This window comes from Vigna radiata, unplaced genomic scaffold (assembly GCF_000741045.1).
Source record: "Vigna radiata var. radiata cultivar VC1973A unplaced genomic scaffold, Vradiata_ver6 scaffold_380, whole genome shotgun sequence".
NCBI lineage: Eukaryota > Viridiplantae > Streptophyta > Magnoliopsida > Fabales > Fabaceae > Vigna > Vigna radiata.
In genome coordinates, this window is record NW_014542417.1 from 81117 (window position 1) to 102749 (window position 21633).

Consider the following 21633-nt stretch of genomic DNA (forward strand, 5'->3'; position numbering starts at 1 on the left):
TGGGGAGGTATTCGTAGACGCGAATGTCAGCGTCGTGCGGATTGGACCGTGCAGGCTGCCGGAGAAGAAGGCGAGGTAGCGGCGTGGGGTGTTGTTGGATGGGGGCGAGAGAAGTTTGGGGGAGACTTTGCCTCCGTAAAGGTGGATTTCTGGAAGGGAGACGTTACCTCCCTTTTTTATTTCACTTAACCCTAATTCCCTTTTTTAATTAACCCTAATCCCCTTTTTAATTTCAATTTATCGATTAATCACGTCACGTATGACTCAGTTTTTTGCCACGTTTTTAATGATTGACACGTTCTTCATCCAACTCTGTCCAGATTTAACACCGTTTCTTAATTTTAACGGTAAGGGTTAATTTCAACGAAATTGGCACTTTTAAGGACCCAATTGGGAAGTTTTATAAGAACGGGACCAAAATGGGAAAACCTTACAAAAACAGGGACGCCTAAGTGGTTTTAACCTTTATAAAATTAACATTGATCGTAGACTTATGTTATAATTAGAATAATACTTACCTGAAATATATAATAATAGAATGGTTAATAATAACACAATGATACCTCATCATAAATAATAATCATAATATTAAATTGTCAAAATTAGTTATGATATGTGGATATTGTCACAAGAAGCGTAGATTTAGACTATTCCAAAATAAAAAGGTTTAATAAGTCGTATTATCTAATATGTCTATTGGATCGAATAAAAATAATTTCAAATCTAATATAATAGAAAGAAATTAGACATTAATTTAAGTTTTACATTAAACATAAATAAAAAAAAGTTGAATATTATATAATAATGAAAAGTCATAAATTCATGTTTTAAATTAAGGATAATATAATTTTTTTATGAATTGGATAATGTATTATTTATTGTATCTCCTCTATAAATTCTCTCTCGATAAATCCATTTGGTATATGGAGAAGGAGGAATCCAAGTGTTATATTGTGCATGTCTTTTTTTTTTAAGGATAATGATATTCAGACAACATTTTTTTAATAACATTTGAACATTAATTACATGTCATTATGTGATTAGTCCAAAATTAATGAAGAATAGTGTTTATAATTATTATTATTATTGATTGTGGAGTCTTGGAACATTTATAATTATTATAAATGTCAATATTTTGTCTTGGAACGGCGGTGGAATGGTGGGCTGGGAGGAGACATCACAATGGCAGAGCAACCGTGTTTAGGGTTTGCCCTTTTTACGTCGGCAATGAGGTGATACTGCGGCGGGACTGGGTGGCTGGATGGAGGGAAGACACCTCTTCCGAATGACGGTGACTCTCCAACGACGGTGGTGGGTCGTTAGCACCAGAACTAGCCGATGGTGATCGCACGTTCGCGAGCGACACTGTGTCGGACTGGGTGAAGGGAAGACACCTTTTCCGATGAACGGTAACTCTCCGACGACAGTGCTTGCTGCTTAACTCAACAACTAGGCGACGGTGATGACTCTATCGCAAGCTTTTCTCTCATTTCGTTCGTTTAGACGAGACTCAATCCTTCAAATTTCACAAATGAAAAGAAAACCAATTTCAAATTTCAAAATGTGCGCGAATGAGGTCAACATTTCATTTTAAATTCAATTTTCACGTGGACCAATACTATTTAAACACGTATACCGTGTCAAGTTCACATATCATTCTCCTTTCAACAATGATGATATTATTCAGCAGACTGATTCGTCGTCCTCTCATTCAACAACCACTCCTCAACACCGTCAAGAATTCAAAAATTCAAAAACGAAGCGGGAGAAGGGATGAAACAACAACAATGGCGAACAATCGCTTCCTCCAAAAGCATTCCGCTCCCCCCAAACCCTCTTCCAAACCTTTCGGTAACGTTTCACTTTTTTCTCTTTTCTTCTTTCTTTTTCTATTTCAATTTCTTTCTCATCAACCTAACTCCTTTTTTTTGCAGATGAAGAATCGATCAAATCCTCCGCGCGAAAACAGGAACACCAAAACATTCGTCAATTCTCCGCAATCACCGACTTCGATTCTCCAATCAGTACTCTCATTCTACCATCCAGTCTCGCTGTTTACTTCTCACGCTTGTTCTCACCTAATTACTGTTATGGTTAGCCTCGGAAGAGAAACAGGAACCGATCAAGGTACATGAAGCAGAAGAAGTTGTAGCTCCGTCCTACGATATTTCTACTACTGGTAAGCGTTATATTTTCTGCTTCACTTCAATCTGCAATCATCACCGTCCTTATAATCTGCCAAACTCGATTAATATTCGTATTATTAGGGCAAGACTCGAACAAGAAACACGAGCCAATCTTCTTTCAAGAAGAAGAACAAGAAGAAGGTTCGTCCGACTTGATGGATAATTTTGTGCCAGAGAATGATGGTTCAATAACTTTGGCTGGACCTAGGTCAACCTTTAAGTTGCCTGCTAAAATTGCGAAAATTTTGTATCCACATCAACGGGAGGGGTTGACGTGGCTCTGGTCTTTGCATAGTCTGGGAAAAGGGGGATCATGGGGGATGATATGGGTTTGGGGAAAACAATGCAGGTAAGGAAATGAATAGCAGAACCTTGAGAAATTGTATTTTGCAATGTGGCTTTCTAGCTGGACTGTTTCATTTTCGTTTAATATGAAGGGCATTGGTTGTAGCTCCCAAAATATTATTGCCCCATTGGATCAAAGAATTGTCAGCAGTGGGTCTATCCGAGAAGACAAGAGAGTGAGGCTGCCTGATTTCATTCATCTGTGGTTTATCTATAACTTGCAACGTTGAAACTTTTCTGCCCTAATAACAAAACTATTTGTCCTTTCCCGTAGATATTTTGGAACTTCTACAAAACTTAGAGAATATGAAATTCGGTACATACTTCAGGTTCTGGTCCTTTCTTGTTTTTAAATTAAACTGGAAATTTCTTGAAATTAAATTCTTCGGGCTCAACACTCAGAGGATAAGAAATATGTAATGTTTTTGTGTGTAACTCAAAACTGAGGCTTTTGTACAGAAATAGGCATATTTGACTGCCAAATTACGAAAATAGGCAAAAATGGGGGAAATTATAGAAATGGGGAAGTCGTCTGGGGGCAGAACGACTTCATAAGAAGAAGTCGTGCCCCCTGCACGACTTCACACAGTTCATTTGACCAGTGTTGAAGTCGTGCACCCCAAAAACGACTTTAAGGCATGGTAATCGATTACCACATACTGGTAATCGATTACTAAGCCATTTTTGACAAAAAAAAATTAAAAAAAAATGAAGTCGTATGGGGGTTGACGACTTCTCTTATTAAAGTCGTGCACCCCCCTCGTGCACCCCCCTCACGTTTTTACTTTTTTACTTTTTTAATTTTTTAATTTTTTATTAATTAAAATCATTTATAATTTGTAAATAATATTTTTAAATATATTTAAAATAATTAAAATTATATATAATTAATAATTAATTTTTTTTAATATTATTAAATAAATAAAATTTATATTCTAATTATTTTTTAATTAAATTAAATTTTCTATAAAATAATTTTAATAAAATAATTTATAATTATTGTAATTATGTAATTAAAAATTGAAGAAAATTATATTTGATTACAATTTATTTTTTTTGGATTTTTGTTATTATAGAATATGTTTTTTGAAAATTATAATTAATTAATAACATTTTTTATTATAAATTATTTAATTAATAAGTATATTAAATATAAACTATTTAAATTAATAAAAAATAAAAAAATTAAAATCGTAAGGGGGGTTGACGACTTCTTGTGTGGAAGTCGTGCACCCCCACACACTTTCACTTTTCAATTTTTTTAATTATTTAAATTAATTTATAATATTTAAATAATGTATTTAAATGTATATATAATACTTTAAATTATGTATAATTAATAATTAAATTTTTTTAATATTACAAAATAAATAAATTTTATAGTTTTAATTATTTTTGTAATTAAATTAAATTTTTTATAAATAGTATTTCAATTAAATAATTTTTAACCATAATTATTGTGATTAAATAAATAAAAATGTATAAACTTATTATATTTAACTATAATAATTTTTTTTATAATAAATATTTGTTTAAATAAATTTATTATATTAAAAAAAAATATAATAAATAATTTTGTTTTTGAATTTTTAATTACATAATTATAATAATTATAGTTAAAACATTTTAATTGAAATAATTTTTATAAAAAATTTAATTTAAATACAAAAATAATTAAACTATAAAATTTATTTATTTAATAATATTAAAAAAATTTAATTATTAATTATATATAATTTTAATTATTTTAAATATATTTAAAAACATTATTTACAAATTATAAATGATTTTAATTAATAAAAAAATTAAAAAATTAAAAAAGTAAAAAAGTAAAAACGGGAGGGGGGTGCACGACTTTAATAAGAGAAGTCGTTAACCCCCATACGACTTCATTTTTATTTTTATTTTTTGTCAAAAATGGCTTGGTAATCGATTACCAGTATGTGGTAATCGATTACCATGCCTTAAAGTCGTTTTTGGGATGCACGACTTCAACACTGGTCAAATGAACAGTGTAAAGTCGTGCAGGGGGGACACGACTTCTTCTTATGAAGTCGTTCTGCCCCCAGACGACTTCCCCATTTTTGTAATTTCCCCCTTTTTGCCTATTTTCGTAATTTGACAGTCAAATTTGCCTATTTCCGTACAAAAGCCCAAAACTGAGCTTAATATTTGGAAGGAAAAGAATTTCATGGTAGGGTAGCTGCCTCAATTTATTAAGGAAAATAATACTGATTTAAATTTTGTTCACCGGTGGACTTTTAGTAAATTGATGGAGAAAGGTGGTATTTTGACGTTTCTGTCAACTTCATGCCTAATCTAGGACAAAGGAGTTCTTCTCAGAACTTATGATATTGTTCGCAACAATTCTAAGTCCTTCCGGGGGAGTAATTATTTAAATGACGACGAAAGTGATGATGATGCTACATGGGACTACATGATACTGGATGAGGTAAAAGTGAGCTTGTTTCATTTAAAACTTATTTAATATTGGGTACTTGATCTGTTTACCTGCAGTTCATTAGCCTTTTCCTCAGTAGCTTTTGATCAATACTTGTATTTCCCATATGATCAATGTAATATATTACTTTGAAAATTTTTCTGTGTATACAGTTGGTTTAGTAGAAGATATACGTGGAAAAAGTTTTGATTCTTTTTTTCATTTCAAGAACCTAGGCACCCTTTAATGTAAGAGAGTGCATATCACCAATTGAATGAAAAGTGGAGGTCTGAAGCAAATTTTGAAAATCGAGTAGAGAAGTGTGTGAAATTAGTTATAACAGAAGCAAGAAATGTAAAAATATCAGTTATTCATTGTTGCAATCTATCCAAAATTTCAGTGTGAAATTTGACTTGTGTGTAGTTTTATTTGGCATGCTAAAGTAATGTAATTAGCTTATCTTGCACGTTTCTTTTTGCAAACTTAATTATGGGACTGAAATGATGTTCATTCTACAGGAGCCGAAATTTCAACTGTATGGCATTGAATTTAAATACTTATATTAAACTTGTTACAAAAGGTCTTAAATTTTCTTTTTCTCAAAATTTTCTTAACTTTAGGGACATCTTATAAAGAACCCAAGCACACAAAGGGCTAAAAGTTTGCTTGAAATAGAAGTTCTCATCGCATTATCATCAGTGGCACACCATTGCAAAATAATCTCAAGGTATTATTTATTGTAATTTTTTTTGTTATAATCTTTAATTTATTTTTTTATCACACCTTTCTGCTTTTATTTTTTGTATTAATGATTTAAATTTATGTTATTTTTCCATGTTTAATGGTTGTCATCCTTAACGCTTTCTAACAGGAGTTGTGGGCATTGTTCAATTTCTGTTGCCCAGAGTTGCTGGGTGACAACAAATGGTAATGATAATTTTAAGGTTACATTCTTAATTTAGTTAAGGTATCATACATAAAAATTGTAACTGAGAAAAAGAAAAAAAACGTGTTGGTTCAAGAAAAAAAAAACGTGTTGGTTCATCTATAGCACAGGTAAGGATTATATGGGATGAGTGTGATTAATTAAATAAGAGGTTTTTTATTTTTTTATTTATTTTATTTTATTTTATGATATTTTATTTTATTTTATTTTTATTCTTAAGTTATGTTTTAATTTTACTATTTTATTTTACTTTATTTGATTTAGTTTTTTTCTAAAAAAAAAGAAAAAAGAAAAATAAAAAAAAGAATAAAAAAAGAAAAAAAAGAAAGAAGGAAAAAAAAAACAACAAAAAAAATAAAAAATGTCAATTCTGCTATCCTTTTCGTTTTTGCACGTTATTTCCTTTTGGGTGCAAATATTTTGTTCAGTCATGCACAGACCTACACTCTCTTTGGCTGACTACCAAAAGTGGAAAGATCGTCTCTGGCCATGAGAGCAAGAGAGCAGGCAACAGGGTGGCTGGATTGCAGAGTAAAATCGTAGGGACCCTCTGGCTTTAGTCCATGAAAGAAAAAGAGAGACCGAGGGAACAAAAGAAAAATTCAGCAAACATCTCACGGATACAATGGGAATACATAGACACTAAGAGGGGATTCAGAAGCTCGATCCCATCATTCACTCTCGGCACTACTCACTCGACAAAAAAGACTCCTTTTTTTGCTCTGGACTTTCTTTGCTCTATTCACTCCAAATTCCTCACCTCCAACACCAACGCATCATTTGTCCTGCAACGATTTATCACTGGCAACATAACGAAAGCACAATGTGAGAGAGCTAAGAAAAAAGCGTGCAAGGAAGATATAAACGCCAGAGGAAACTATACAAACATTCAGGCAAGGAGCATTGATCGGCGATTACAAGCTATAGCACAAAAGCAAAATGAGTACAAAGAGGTAAGTCTTTCAACTCCAGCTTACTGCCATTGTTTACTCCTACATGTATGAGTCTGTGTGTCATTGTAAGGGCTAGCATCTTTGTTCCTGCTTGATAGTCCAGACTGTGTTGTTGTGTATACGAACCTTCTTTCTCCATTATTTTGTTTCTCCATGATATTATTATTTTGACTCTGCTCACCTTAATGTCCCTCTCACCCAATCATCAACCGTCATCCATACTCACCCATCGCCCTAGCCATCTTGACACTCACGGCTACTACCAACACCCTTCTTCCATCATCAATACACCTTCGTCATTCACTTTTGCTTCGATACATAATTTTCTCCAACGCCAATCATCCACCATTAACGATTCAGAGTTGTCATTTCCTCCTTCACACAAGCACAAAAAAAAACCAAAGCAAAACGAAAAAGGGGAACCCAGTACCACCACCACCATCCCATGTCCACTCTTTGATTCCTCTCCGCCATCACAATCATCAAATGGCTGTCACACATGTTTCTACCACTAAAATCACTAGTTTCATCTTTCTTGTTAATCCATGATCAGCTCCCCTGCATTAACAAAAAAAACCCGAAAAGACCAAATCAACAAAAAACCTCTCGCACACAACCTGTTACCATCGTCAACCTTCACTTACACCGTGAAGAACCTTATGACCGTTTCCACACAACAAAAGAGGCTGACCCTAAATTCATCATCTTCCTGTTTCAAATTCCCCAAAGAAAAACCCAGCAAATCATAAGCTGACTTCCCCCAGAAATCAATTAATCAAATGCTATGTTGCTCGGTTCAATTAATCTAGGCACTAAAGGGTGATACGATGAATGCGAGTCCAAAAGGTAACTTGACCGCTTGGTCTTCTTCGGTAATGGCAAGTTTTGTTAGTGGGCATCTCTGTAATGACGGCTTCGATGGCGGTAGCAAGAGCATCTAGAATCGCCGCATACGAGAGCAGCTCCTACCGGTTTTCGACAACGGCAGCGACGCGCAGCTCCACTGTCGGCGGCGGTTTCGAATTCGCAGAAGTGAGTAGGGGGGAGTTGAACGTCGCGGCTGGCGATAGTCGCCGATGGCGCTTTGATCGGATGGCGAGGTGGCTGTCGGAGGGGCGAGATTGTTCCCTTTTCGAAGCGAGAGGAGAGAAGGGGATTGACGCCATGGTCGGCGTTGACTCCGGTGGGATGTGGCGTCGCCGGCGATCCGTGGCGACGGAGTCGGGTGGCGGAGATGAGCGCCTCCAGAGCGGAGAGACTTTAAGTCTCACGAGATTGAGAATGAAATGTGCAAATGAGATACAGATTGGGAGAACCCTTAGGGTTTCTGGGAGCTTGGGACAGGTTTCTGAGAGCTTGGGATACTTGGGCCGGCGCTGGCCATCGGTAAGATAAACAAATCTTTTCTGCACCCCACTTGGTTTTCATTTTGCGCCCCCACTCACATTGGGCTTAAGCCCATCCTGTCAGAAACCTACACCCCTGTTTCTGTTAAATACCTCACCCCCTTTGCACTTGGACCTTGGCCCAATTTGGTTATTTTATTTATTTTATTTTATTTCTTATTTAGTTTTCTTTAGTTTATTTTATTATTTAACTTTTCATTTTATTTTTATTTTTACTTTGTAGTTTTATTTAGTAAATTACTTTTTTCTTTAAACAAAAATTTATTTTAAAAGATTTAAGCACACGTGTTACCATTCCGTTGTGCTAAAAACTTTTTTCTTTCTTTTACAAAAATAACAAAAATATGTTTTAAAAGGTTAAAGCACGCGTGCGACCGTTCGCATAGACCTCGTGCTAAAAATCTTTTTTTCCTTTCTTTTACAAAAATAACAAAAATATGTTTTAAAGCACGTGCGACTGTTTGTATAGGCCTTGTGTTAAAAATCTTTTTCTTTTCCTTATACAAAAAAAACTTCAAAAAACCAAAAACAATCATATTTTCAAACAACAAGCAATTTTTAACCAGAACTGTGATCCTTGATTCTCCACCAAGAGTAGAGATAAGTAGGAGCAAAGTCAGTCCTTATCACGTTCATCTTCCCTAAAATCCAAATTTTCCAAACAAATTCTCGAACATTTCCAAACAATTTGCTAGAACTATGTAATCCTGATTTCTCATTTTGAGAATAAGTAGGAGTAAGGTTGGGCACAAAAATAATTTTTTTTTTGTTTCTTTATAATTTCATTTTCGGGGATAATTAAACATTTTGAAAATCACACATTCACGTATTTAATTAAAGGTACCGCCTTCGAGTAGGCGTTGTAGGGTGTAACACCTTCCCTACGCATAACTGGAACCTAGAATCCGGTTTTCGCAGATCATGTCTTATTTTTTTATGGCTTTTTCGTACTCCAAAAATCTTTTTCAAAATTGTTTCTTTTTTTGATCGTCGTCCCGTCGCGATTTTGGTTGTGACAGCGAGTAGTAGTTATTACGTTGTCTTTGTTCTCGAGCTCACATAATAATACATACAATTAAAGGTATATGAATATTATTAAATGTGCTTTGTCCTCTTCCACTTCAAGCTCTCCCCCTTGCTTTTTTTCTTTTTTTTTTCTTGCTTTATATTTATGTAGTGATCTCTCATATTCCGATCACCAATTAATAGCAAGTTTAACTTTGACACGAGTAATCTGACGGTTACTTTTTTACAGGAACTAAGAGATCTTATTCGGCCTTACTTTTTAAGACGAATGAAGAGTGAGGTTTTCGATCAAGATAATGAGAAAACAACTGCAAAACTTTCTCAAAAACAAGAGATTATTGTGTGGCTTCGATTGACTAGTGTTCAGGTTAAATATTCTAATTTTTTGTTACTTTTTCATTGTATCTTGAGGTTAATCTAACAAATTTTGATTACTGTTTAATTTTTATTTCATGTAGCGATATCTTTATGAAGCATTTTTGAAGGATGAGATTGTTCTCTCAGCATTTGATGGCTCACTACTGGCTGCCCTTAAGGTAATTTTTGTCGTGTTGTTTGAGCTACTCTCATTCTTGTTATGCTATTATATTCTGTTCTTCTTTTCCTTTTCATATAGTAATACTGTTGTCTTTTGAAAAAATTAAACGGATCAGATTCTAAGGAAAATATGTGATCATCCACTTCTGTTGACCAAGCGGGCAGCTGAGGATGTTTTGGAAGGGATGGACTCAATGCTAAAGCCAGATGAAGCTAATGTTGCTGACACATAAAGGTTTAAAGATGAACAAGATGTGTCATGCAAAATTTCTATCATTATGTCATTGCTGGTAAGTGTTGGTCATGCCGTTTGTATATTACTGGTTTTTAATTCTCTTCGTAATATCACAGTTCCTATTTTATGTTGTAGGATAATTTGATCTCAGAAGGGCATTGTGTGCTTATATTTTCTCAGATTCGCATGATGCTTAATCTTATTCAGGTTGGTTGATAAATTATTTTGAGATGCTTTTTATTTATTTCATCTAGGAAGCATGGATTAGTCAAATAGTTGTTCAGATATTTCATGTACGTGGATTGTCATTTATGGAAATGGCAGTGTTCATAGTCTTTTTAGCTTATTAGGAGGTGTTTGTTGGAGGATGTTTACTATTCCTCGTTATTTTAATGTATGTTTTTCTAGGAGTTTATTTAAGGGTTTTTTTCTGCTTGATTATAGAAATGCCTACGGTCCCAAGGTTATGATTTCTTACGAATTGATGACACAACAAAAGTCAATGACAGACTAAAGATTGTCAATTTTGAGATGCTTTGACAAAAGGAAGATCAACAACAATCACACGATCTGCTATTATAAGTGTAAGCCCCAAACCACATACCTGAGACGTCAAGAGAAATATAGGAGCTCCAACACCTTCTTGGATATCCTGAAATCCAAACAACAGGTGACCTATAAGTCAGAAGAACATTTGAGGAATTACCAAGGTTACTGGGTGCAAAGCACTTATATTGACAATCTTTAGTCTGTCATTGGCTTTTGTTGTGCCATCAATTCGTAAGAAGTCATAACAGACCGTAGGCATTCCTACCATCAAGCAGAAGAAAACCCTTAAACTCCCAAAAAAACATACATTAAAATAACGAGGAACTGTGAACGTCCTCCAACAAACACCTACACCTGCTGATCATTAAAGTTAAAAAGACTATGAACATTGCCATTTCTTCCAGAAATGACAATCCACTGACGTATATGAAACATTTGAACAACTGTTTGACTAATCCTTGCTTCCTAGACGAAATAAATGAAAAGCATCTCAAAATAATTTATCAACCAACCTGAATAAGATTAAGCATCATGTGAATATGAGAAAATATAAGCACACAATGCCCTTCTAAGATCAAATTATCCTACAGCATAAAATAAGAACTGTGATATTACGGAGAAAATTAAAAACTAGTAGTACACAAACTGCATGACCAGCAATGACATAATGAAAGAAATTTTGCATGACACATCTTGTTAATCTTTAAACCTTTCTGTGTCACCAACATTAGCTTCGTCTGACTTTAGCATTGAGTCCATCCCTTCCCATACATTTGATCGTTATTGTATAATACTCATCCAATCCAATAGATATTAAGCTATTGTGTACCTGGACCTAGATTAAGTCAGGTTGGTTAGCTAAACCTATTGTTCTTTCTAACAATTACTCACTGGTGGGTATGGATGAGATTCGTTTAAAAATCCAAATCCAATATAATTCATTGGATTTGAAATTTAGATCTATTTAATTGGATCAATTAATTTGGCTTGTAGGTCAAGCAGTGAGATCTCTAGGTTACAGAGAGAGGGTGGAAATGCTGAGGCAGCAGTTCCGTTCAGCAAGTCGTGTTTCAGTGATAGAAGAAAGTTGCTTGAGGTCACCGGCGGCCTTGTTCGACAAGAGGTTCCTTGTATGGCTGCTGGACCATTGTTTCCTGCGGTGAGAGATGACTGTGACAACTTTCAGAAAGATTTGGTGCTTTTGAAGGAAAGAAGAGCAATCCTTTTTCAAATGTGCAGCGGCAGGATGACATAAGAAAGAGTTGTAATAATCGTCTAATTAGTTTTGTAAATCAAAATGGTTAAACTCATTTTAGTGAAACCTCTTAAATTTTTTTTAAGAAACAACATAACATAATTTAAATTAAGCAAATCAATATAAAATCAATATATGTTTCTCTGCCTTTGTTTAAATAAGTTTTCGCTCAACACTTACTTTAAACCAAAGTATTTAATTACTATTAAATATTTTCTAATCCCTCCAAAATAATATTAATAAAAAGTTTTTTAAATCAACATTTAAACTCTCTTTATAATGTTATTTTGTATTACAAGAAGATTGTTTAAGTAATTAAGAGATAATTAATTCTAAATACTAAACATAAACTATTTCTTTTACTCTAGTATTGATGTGACTTTAAGTCATGGAATAAACAATAGGATGCTACAATGAATATTTCAATATTGTCTATAAACTAAGTAGTCATTTCCACCAAGTGTTAAACATCTCTAAGACCAAACTTTAAATATAAACAGGACAAAAGATTATAGATTTAGTGATATTCTTGAAAACAATTCAACACGACAAGCCTTATTGGCCATTTTTTAAGATGTGCTTCAAAACTTCCGTGCATGGCCAGTGATATTGAAAAAAATTTATTGGAAGAAAAGTACATTTAAACGCAAAATATTTTGTATGAGTGTGATTGAAACACGTGTTTGACATTTGCATTAGAAAGATAAATAAATTAATAGTAAACGATATTAGAATTTTCATTTATACAACGCACGAGCTTAATATTTAAATCGATTTGGTTGAATTGATCGAACTATTTTAGTTAACTGACCTATGTTTCAATCCGTGTCTTTTTTTTCTTTTTAGTTTGAAATTGATATATAGTTTCAGCTATTTTTTTAAATACACAGAAATATATATACATTAAAACAAATTCTTTTTAAAAAAGAAAAAAAAATACTACAGTTCAACCTATCGTGTAACTTCGACTAAAGATTATATATATATATATATATATATATATATATATATATAAAAGAAAAAATATTTTTTATGGTATAATTGGAAAATAATTTTCTTTAAATGTTAACATTTTTCGGTGTTTGGATAAGATAATATATATTGTAATTCCCATCGTAAAACTTGAACAGGGGAGAGAAGAAGGAAGCTGCCACCGAAAAGCGGGCAGAGCCTTCACCGCCACCAATCACTCACAACCAGAGCCGTTCATCGTTAATTTCCGCTTCCGTTTCTCCCTATCCAAATGCCACAATGGCAACGGCGCCGTTAACTCTCCATCTCTGTCGCTTTAGCCGAAACTTATTCACAACGCTCTTTCTCACTCCCTCCCCCGCTCTTCCCAACCCTGGCCGCGTCACTTTCCGCCGCAAGTTCCGCCGCCAAATATCCTTCTCCTCCTCTTTCTCCCGGCGTTTCTGCGCCAGTTCTACCTCCCGAGGTACGCGAATTTCGTTTTTCACGACTGTTTGGCTTGGGAGTGTGTTGGAAACTGAAATTATTTTGTTGTTTGGATTTTGCAGTGGTGGATTGTGAGTCGGGAGTGGTGGATGAGAAATATGATGTGATTGTTGTTGGAGGAGGGCACGCTGGTTGCGAAGCCGCTCTTGCCTCTGCACGTTTGGGAGCGAGGACTCTTCTTCTTACTCTCAACATTGACCGAATTGCCTGGCAGGTTAGCATTTTACGCTTCTTCAATTATTGTTGTTCATGTTATGACTGTTAATGTTAGCAAATCTGTTCATGTTCTTTATTTATAGACTTAGGCTAAAGTTTTTTATATTTTTTGATAATCAGTAATTATTCTAGATACGATTTAAGTAATAATTATTGTTATTGTTATATACAAAAGACACCCCTGGAGGCTCATATGATACGATTGAGATGGTTAAAATAGAGAAAGACGTCGGGGTTTATCTGTGGTCGCAATGGCTAACTTGGTCATAGTCCTCACTGTCAAGTGAACTGTAAAAATATAAGGTATAGTGAGTTGACCCATGGGCTTGACTCTCTGTAGCAACTTTGCGGCATGTGTTGTCTTCTGCTGCATAGATTTTGTAACTTGAAAATGCAGCGTCCTTGTACGGAAGATGCAGTGGACTGCCATGTGTTTTATTTTTTTATTTTTGGTGCTTGAAAGAAAATTACGTGTTTGTCATTTCTCCTGCATTTGCCTGCTTTCTGCGTATACGCCCCTTCCTTACCTTTGATTTGATTCAGCACATTCTGATTTTGTTGATGCATGGCAATGCCTAAATATATAGAGTTTCTAATTGGGACGGGTTTGGTGCAGCCTTGCAATCCAGCTGTTGGTGGACCTGCAAAGTCTCAACTTGTTCATGAAGTGGATGCGCTAGGTGGTGAAATAGGGAAGATTGCTGATAGGTAATTTGGGGGAATCATATGCCGTCACTTATAGTTTTTTGCAACTCGATTCCCCTAGATTATATGGATATAATTTTAACTGATTATTCAAAATTCTTGTTTTCAATTAAGGTATTGTTAAAGTTTGTTTTTCTATTGTTGTTTATAATTTGAATGTAAGAGTTGATAGGAAAAATATTTAAGGTTAAGGGAAAGTGGAAATAATGAATCTTCTGGACTGTTGCGTATTCAAAATCACATGAAGAGAGGATGAAATAAGAGCCTTGAGGTTCTTAATTGCTTTATTGGAACTAAATAATGCGTGTGCATGTAGGAGAAGTGAGTTATTGAGTTTGAATTTGATGTGATCTTCTACTGTGGCGCTGAACCTATGTTCCTAAAGAAAGTTGGTCACTTTTGAAGCATTAATTTATTTCGTTATAGTTATCTAGTTTTTCCCAAGAATTCACAACTCACTATATAACATTTAATAAATGATATTACTTTTTAATAAATTCCACTACCATATGATGCACCTTTTAATATCACTATAATATATATTTATTTTTGTTGCACGCTTTCTTCCTGAGATTCTTGAGTAATGTGTTTATAAAGAACTACATTAGGGATATAATAGAAGAGCAATTTCTCTAGGTTTTTGTGGCTTAAATATACATTTCTACTTGTGTTCAGATGTTACTTACAAAAGCGAGTACTCAATGTTTCAAGAGGTCCTGCAGTTCGTGCATTACGAGCTCAGACTGATAAAAGGGAGTATGCCTGGCAAATGAAAAATGTAGTAGAAAGGCAAGTTCATTGAAATAACATTTTTCCTTTTCTTTTGTTATTTGTATGATCTATTTTGCTATACTTAGCTTTTGCTAGCAATCAATCACATTTGCATGCAACAACCAACTGATTCTTTTGCAGTAATATTTTTTCTTGTAGGATTATGATTACTAATTCTCATAACTTTAGAAGCAATAACATAGATGCCACAGTAATAGTTATGGGGAATATTTAGATTTGTTCTATATAGTGAACTTGGCCAAGTTAACAATCAACAAAGTAGAGTTATGACATACGTATGGCTGGTAGGCTAAAACAAATAATTCGGATGAAATAATGTTTTAAAACCCTAGTTGTAAAAAGGGCTGCGGGCGTGGCCCTCAACCCTTTGATTAGTCCTGCCTGTGGAGTCATTGTTTCTTAGATGATATTTCCCTTGTCATGTAGATGACCAGTCTAGTACTGCTGCTACAAGCCCTAGCTCCTAAAAAAGGACTAATAATCTGTAATAGTCCTAATGTCTTAACATGCAAGATACATCACCTTCTAATGTAGAAGTTTAACAACTAGCTAGACTGGTGTCAGAAGTAGCATATTGGGTCATTGGTGCGTGTTTGTCTTATTTCACATACTTAATAAATAAGAGGCAGACCCTCATTGATCAAGTCTTTTATTGGATTAAGGTTTAACCCAAAGGACAGTGAGAATTTGTAATACAGGACTACTAGTTGTATTGTACCAAAAAGCAATTACAATCACACTTTTGACTTAAATTTAACAGTCTTTAATTTTTAATTACTGACACTTTACATATATGTATTTTAAACATATCTAAGTGTATTTGTGTCAGATATGTCCTGACACTGATACGTTGGTCTGATGAATGTATCGGTGCATCACAGTTCTTCACATGTTATATGCCTATCTCTTGTTTGTTACTTCCCATAAAGTTTTGTCTGGACTTTGCAGCACTCCAAACCTTTCTATTCGAGAGGCTATGGTCACAGATATTTTACTAGGGAAGAACGATAACGTGGAAGGTGTTTGTACATTTTTTGGCATGAAGTTCTATGCTCCATCTATCATTCTTACCACAGGAACTTTTATGAGTGGTAAAATTTGGGTTGGTCGAACTTCTATGCCAGCAGGAAGAGCTGGCGAGTCTGCTTCTCTTGGATTAACAGAAAACCTACAGCGACTTGGTTTTGAAACTGATCGGTTGAAAACTGGAACCCCAGCCCGAGTGGACATTCGCACTGTAAATTTCTCAGTATTAGAACCACAGCATGGAGATCAAGAGGTTTGTCCATTTAAACCTATCAGAAGGTTCATTAGATTCAATATTGGTTCAAATCAGGCTTTAGTGTGTAGTTTGCAAATGGTTCTTTTTTGGACTCAGTCCAATTGTCACATTTGATTATGTTAATCTGTCACTTCATACAACCTAAAGGCTCTAGTAATTTTCTCTCTGGAGAATAAGTCTACCAGCCACCAGTTGGGCATGATCCTTGATGTTTCTTAAGTTAACTCTCAGATTGCCTCGATTTATAATAATATTTATCTTAGCAATAATTTTAGCTCTGATAACAATAATATTGAGTTCAAACAAATTACGACACCAAAAAAATAGAAGTTTACTTTTCCTCTACTGCTGAAAGATAACAATAATACTGAGTTGCTAATCTGTAATTAAAATCATTTACTCTAACAAAAAGTTAGTGTTTCCCCAGTGTATCTTCATAATTGGCAGGTCAGCTGGTTTAGTTTTGATCCTGAGGTCCATATTGAAAGAGAACAGATGTGCTGCTACCTAACTCGTACAACAAGTGCAACTCATCAGATAATACGAGAGAACTTACACGAGACTCCCACTTATGGGGGATGGGTAGAAGCCAAAGGACCTAGATACTGTCCTTCAATAGAAGATAAGGTGTGCTTAAAAAAAGTTACCCTGGCTTTGTTTATTCTAGTTTAATATCTTTATGTACAGAATTAACTATATTAATTCAATCCATACTCCTAATAAACTTGAACCATTTAGAAAAAGGGGTCTGAAGCATCAGATCAACTATACTGGAATCGCTTGTATTATTTTCTGATGTGATATATCGTGCACTTTTAGATTGTAAGATTCCAAGATAAAGAGTCCCATCAAATATTTCTTGAACCTGAGGGTCGAAATGTGCCTGAGCTCTATGTCCAGGTAAGTTATACTCTTATTACCCACTTTCTGTAATCTGAACTGAACTTGACATTTCTTTTGTAAGCAGGGATTGGGGGTGTATGGGTGCTTGAATACAATGATATGATGAAGATTCATAAGCATACTGAGCCGGTTGTTTCTTGTGATAAAAATGATAATCAACCACAAAAGTTGTATTAGATATTGTTAAGATATCATTAGATATTGTTAATATATTGTTAAGATATCATTAGATATTGTTAGTTACAATATTATGGGTAAGTTTTAAATGTAATGGGTTTAGGTCCATCTCTTTGTATTTTCCTATTTATAAATGCATAGCTCTATGTGCTCAACTCACATTAGGGATTCATCCTACATCTTTCTCTTTTATTTTAACATAGTATCAGAGTTAGGATTATTCTTTTACGGAAACTGTTATTTTCAGCATATTGTTGTCTCCACCATCACTGCCCCTGCCACTTCCTGCCATGCGTGGCGGCTAGTCTGCAGCCTCTTTGACGGTGACCACAACCATCAGACTAGCCTCACACCCTTTTTCCATATCTGCAACTTTTGTAATGAATAGGTGTCGTTAAAATTTTTTCACTTTTTTGGGGTTGTTTCCCTCCCAGTAATTATTTCACTCTCTACAAGTACATATGGCCTCTTCTACTGATCCTGTGTCATTTGATCCTTTAGGACAACCTACTATCTTTAAACGAATTTCTCAAATGACATTTTGTAAGGTTGAATTAGACTTAAAATCCACTTCTTAACATGTATTAAAATCATGAGTTAGAGTCTATTGCAGCGAAGTTTGTTGTTTGTTGTTCCACTCATTATTAAGCTGCTATTGAATTACCTATTAATGTTTAGACCTACATTCAAGATGTATAAGCCTTGGCACACAGGTTGTGTGTTACAAGTCTCACATTGATTAGAGATGAGACCAATTATAATTTATAAATGTGTAAACCTCACCTTTCAAACAAGTTTTGCAAGTTGAGTTAGGTTTAAAGTTACTAAATGCAATTTATTATGATACACAAACCTCATCACAGTCTAACAGTGCCAAAACCTTTTAGCAACTTTGCTAGAGACAAACCCTCTAAAATCAAGACATTTGAACTACTGCAGATCCTTTGTTTAGCATCAATAAACTGCTGTAGTTGGATATTTTGTAACACAGCTAACTTTATGATACACGTGAGAACATATAGACTAGAAAGAGATGAAAAGTTGTGTTTTGTTGTCTTGACTGATGGAAAAGGTGTACTGGGTTCAGTTGAAGCAGGTTGAAGGAGAAGATAGCATTTAACAAGTTAAAGTCAAAATATATATCTTAAGCTCAATGACAGGTCAAGTTAGGGTCATAGGATTTATAAAATTAAAATATAATTCTCCCTCTTTTTGTTGCTATTTTCTAGACGGGGAAATTCTTTTTGGGGGAAGTAGGTGGCAATGCTAATGGCTTGTCTCAGCTTCTTTTTATCAAGAGGAGTACTATTTGTACTCTTTTTTGTTCTTTGAAATTAATATGGATGAACTATGGAGTTCCACTTACAAAGAGTTGAAGTTTATATGGTTAATGCTTTCTATCTTATAGGGGTTCTCGACGGGTTTGCCAGAGAGATTGCAATTACCTTTGCTGAGAACTTTACCCGGACTTGAGAAGTGTTCAATGTTGAGGCCTGCATATGCTGTGGAATATGATTATTTACCTGCTCATCAATGTGCTAGGTCTCTAATGACAAAGAAAATTCAAGGATTGTTCTTCTCTGGTCAGATAAATGGAACTACAGGCTATGAAGAAGCTGCTGCACAGGTATCATTTAAAATTCATTTATACTTTTAAATATAATACTTTGTTATTTTTGAGTGTTGTGAATTGTGAGTTGAATCATGTGTTGGTATTTCTTGGCTATCTGAGTTTCCTGTTAATCTAGCAAACTTTCAACCCTCTATTCTATTCTTTAGGGCATTATTTCTGGTATCAATGCTGCTAGACATGCAGATGATAAGCCACTTATTGTTCTTGAGAGGGAGAGCAGTTATATAGGAACATTAATTGATGATCTAGTAACCAAGGACCTGCGAGAGCCTTACCGGGTGTTAACCAGGTAAGCTAACTGTATATAAAATTTGTGTTTCTTTATTATGTCTCTTCTTTCTTGACATATTAATTGAAATTTTTCTTTCCTCATGTTAGCCGCTCAGAGCATCGGTTACTCTTGAGATCCGATAATGCTGATAGCCGTCTCACACCTTTGGGTCGTGAAATAGGATTGATAGATGATAGACGCTGGAAACTGTACCAGGATAAGCAAGATCGAATTTCTGGGGAAAAGAAGCGGTTGAAAAGTGTCCGGATTTCAGGTTGGTTTGCCTACTATGTTTGTGGCAACTCATTCTTGGAAGGTGTTTCTTTAAAAATAGACTGAAAGAAATTTTATCAGTTTGGGGAAACAAGATGGCAACATCTGCTCATAATAACAAAGCTTTTTAAATGTTGATGCTTCTCAAGCCAGTGGATTTTATAAAATTGGGAGCTTTAAATCTTCATTCTACTGCACTTTATACGGTCACAATATTTTACATGAAGATTACAATTTAAAATGTAATCGAACTACTTTTAATATAGTCTGGTAGATACTTCATGCTAGTGTTAATAACAGTCCAAGTTATTTGTGATTACTATTATCCATCCTCTAGGGAAAAAATATTCTTATACAGTTGGAGTACATCATTATATATATACTGATTTTCCATCTTATGCTTCGCTTCAAATACTTAGTCTGCTATATATCATGTAGAGATTTTGTTTGGCTAATTATGAATTGTCGATACTCCCAGTTTTCTCATCAGGAATGGATTTGGCTGCCGAAGTCACTAGTCTATCTGGTCAGCCCGTGAAGGACTCTTCAACATTAGAAAGCCTTCTTAAGAAACCACACATACAATACGAAATTCTTGACAAGCATGGCTTTGGCGACAAAAGCTTATCAAGAATGGAGAAAGAATGTGTTGAGATTGATATAAAGTACGAAGGTTTCATCTTGCGTCAGCAAAGCCAACTTCAACAGGTATGTGTTACACTTTTTAATGAGCAAAAGTGAATACCATTTTTCTGACCTCAAAATTCCCAATCATTTTAATTTTTACACATTTTAGAACTTCAGCTGTGAATTTAATGTCAAATTTCATTGTTATGATGGATTTACCTCTAGTTGGTTGCTCAACATCATAGACCACTTCCCGAAGACCTGGATTACTATGCGATGACAACATTATCTCATGAAGCTCGTGAAAAACTTTCGAAGGTTTGTAAGTTATATAACTTCATCAGTATATAGATATTTGTTCATTACTAGTATGTACGGTAGGGAGGAAAGAAATAGAGAGTGAGGAGAAAGAGGTAAGAAAGAATATAAAGATGTTTGGTTGAAAAGAAATTATGTGAAATTTAATTTTTTTAAAATGATTCAATTTATTTTAATAATTTTTATTTTTTATTATTTTATATATTGTTATTATAACAAAAAGCAAAAGAAAAAAATTACAAACTAGCATAATCAATTATAGGGAGGTCATAATCGACTATAGCATGTGAAATGGATTATGTTGCAGCTGCACTCTTTTTCCATGTCTCTCCTGTTTTGCGCCGAAATATAATAGTGTCGGGTCTTAGTTCTTTTTTGTAACTTTCTACTTTCTTCCACTCTTTGAAGTCGTCCCTTTCCGTTCTTTTCCATTCTTTTTCTTCCTCTTCTCTCTTTCATCTCTTCCAAACCAAACACTACAAGTATGGGTGGTACAAACTGAAATTCTTCATTCGTAGGTCCACACATCACTACACAAATTAAGTTATAATGGAAAAATAATAATGAGTTTGTTAGAAATATGATTTGATTATGTTAAAATATGCTTTGGTAAGGAAATATTTTACCAAATATTTCACATTATTTGTTAGAGAATGGAAGGTCTATGAGAGAAGAAAGGGAAAGCAGAGGACTTGACTGCTAATTAGTTAAGTGGGTTGGGAAAGAGGTCTATATAAGGGCCTCTTTGTTGTATCAGTTGGGGAGTTAGATACTTTGAGTTTTGTTGACCGGTCTATGAACCCGGTGAAGGAGGTTAAGCTCCTGTGTACACTGTATTCTTGAATTCTTTGTTGCNAATACCATACATATTTTTCATCTTTACAAGTTCTTGATTGTTTGAGAGTGAGTGAGAAAGAGAGCTTCGTTAGGAATTCTTACCCGAATCCCTAACAAGTGGTCCGACCTGCCGGATCGGTTCGGAGGAAAACGAGGGCGATGGAGGGAAGAATGAAGGTTGTCGAGGAAAAGATGGAACANCTTGAATTGGCNGTAGATGGATTGAAGGCGGAGACCGCAGCAAATCGTCAAGAATCGATAGC

At 34.5% G+C, this 21633-nt stretch overlaps 1 protein-coding gene and 1 pseudogene across 1 annotated transcript in view; both read left to right on the top strand.

The window, feature by feature from the left end:
- Positions 1-1638: 1638 nt before the first annotated feature.
- LOC106780061 lies at positions 1639-12009 on the top strand (annotated as a pseudogene).
- A 977-nt stretch (positions 12010-12986) lies between these two features.
- LOC106780064 (tRNA uridine 5-carboxymethylaminomethyl modification enzyme MnmG) overlaps positions 12987-21633 on the top strand; it is a 12685-nt gene continuing 4038 nt past the window's right edge. The window contains exons 1-12 of the mRNA XM_014668296.2: positions 12987-13316; positions 13399-13550; positions 14169-14260; positions 14933-15046; positions 15998-16328; positions 16779-16958; positions 17151-17231; positions 18820-19038; positions 19191-19333; positions 19423-19589; positions 20067-20296; positions 20441-20533. Of these exons, the coding sequence (XP_014523782.1) occupies positions 13130-13316; positions 13399-13550; positions 14169-14260; positions 14933-15046; positions 15998-16328; positions 16779-16958; positions 17151-17231; positions 18820-19038; positions 19191-19333; positions 19423-19589; positions 20067-20296; positions 20441-20533 (1989 nt within the window). The 5' untranslated portion in view covers positions 12987-13129. The remainder of the gene's footprint in view (positions 13317-13398; positions 13551-14168; positions 14261-14932; positions 15047-15997; positions 16329-16778; positions 16959-17150; positions 17232-18819; positions 19039-19190; positions 19334-19422; positions 19590-20066; positions 20297-20440; positions 20534-21633) is intronic.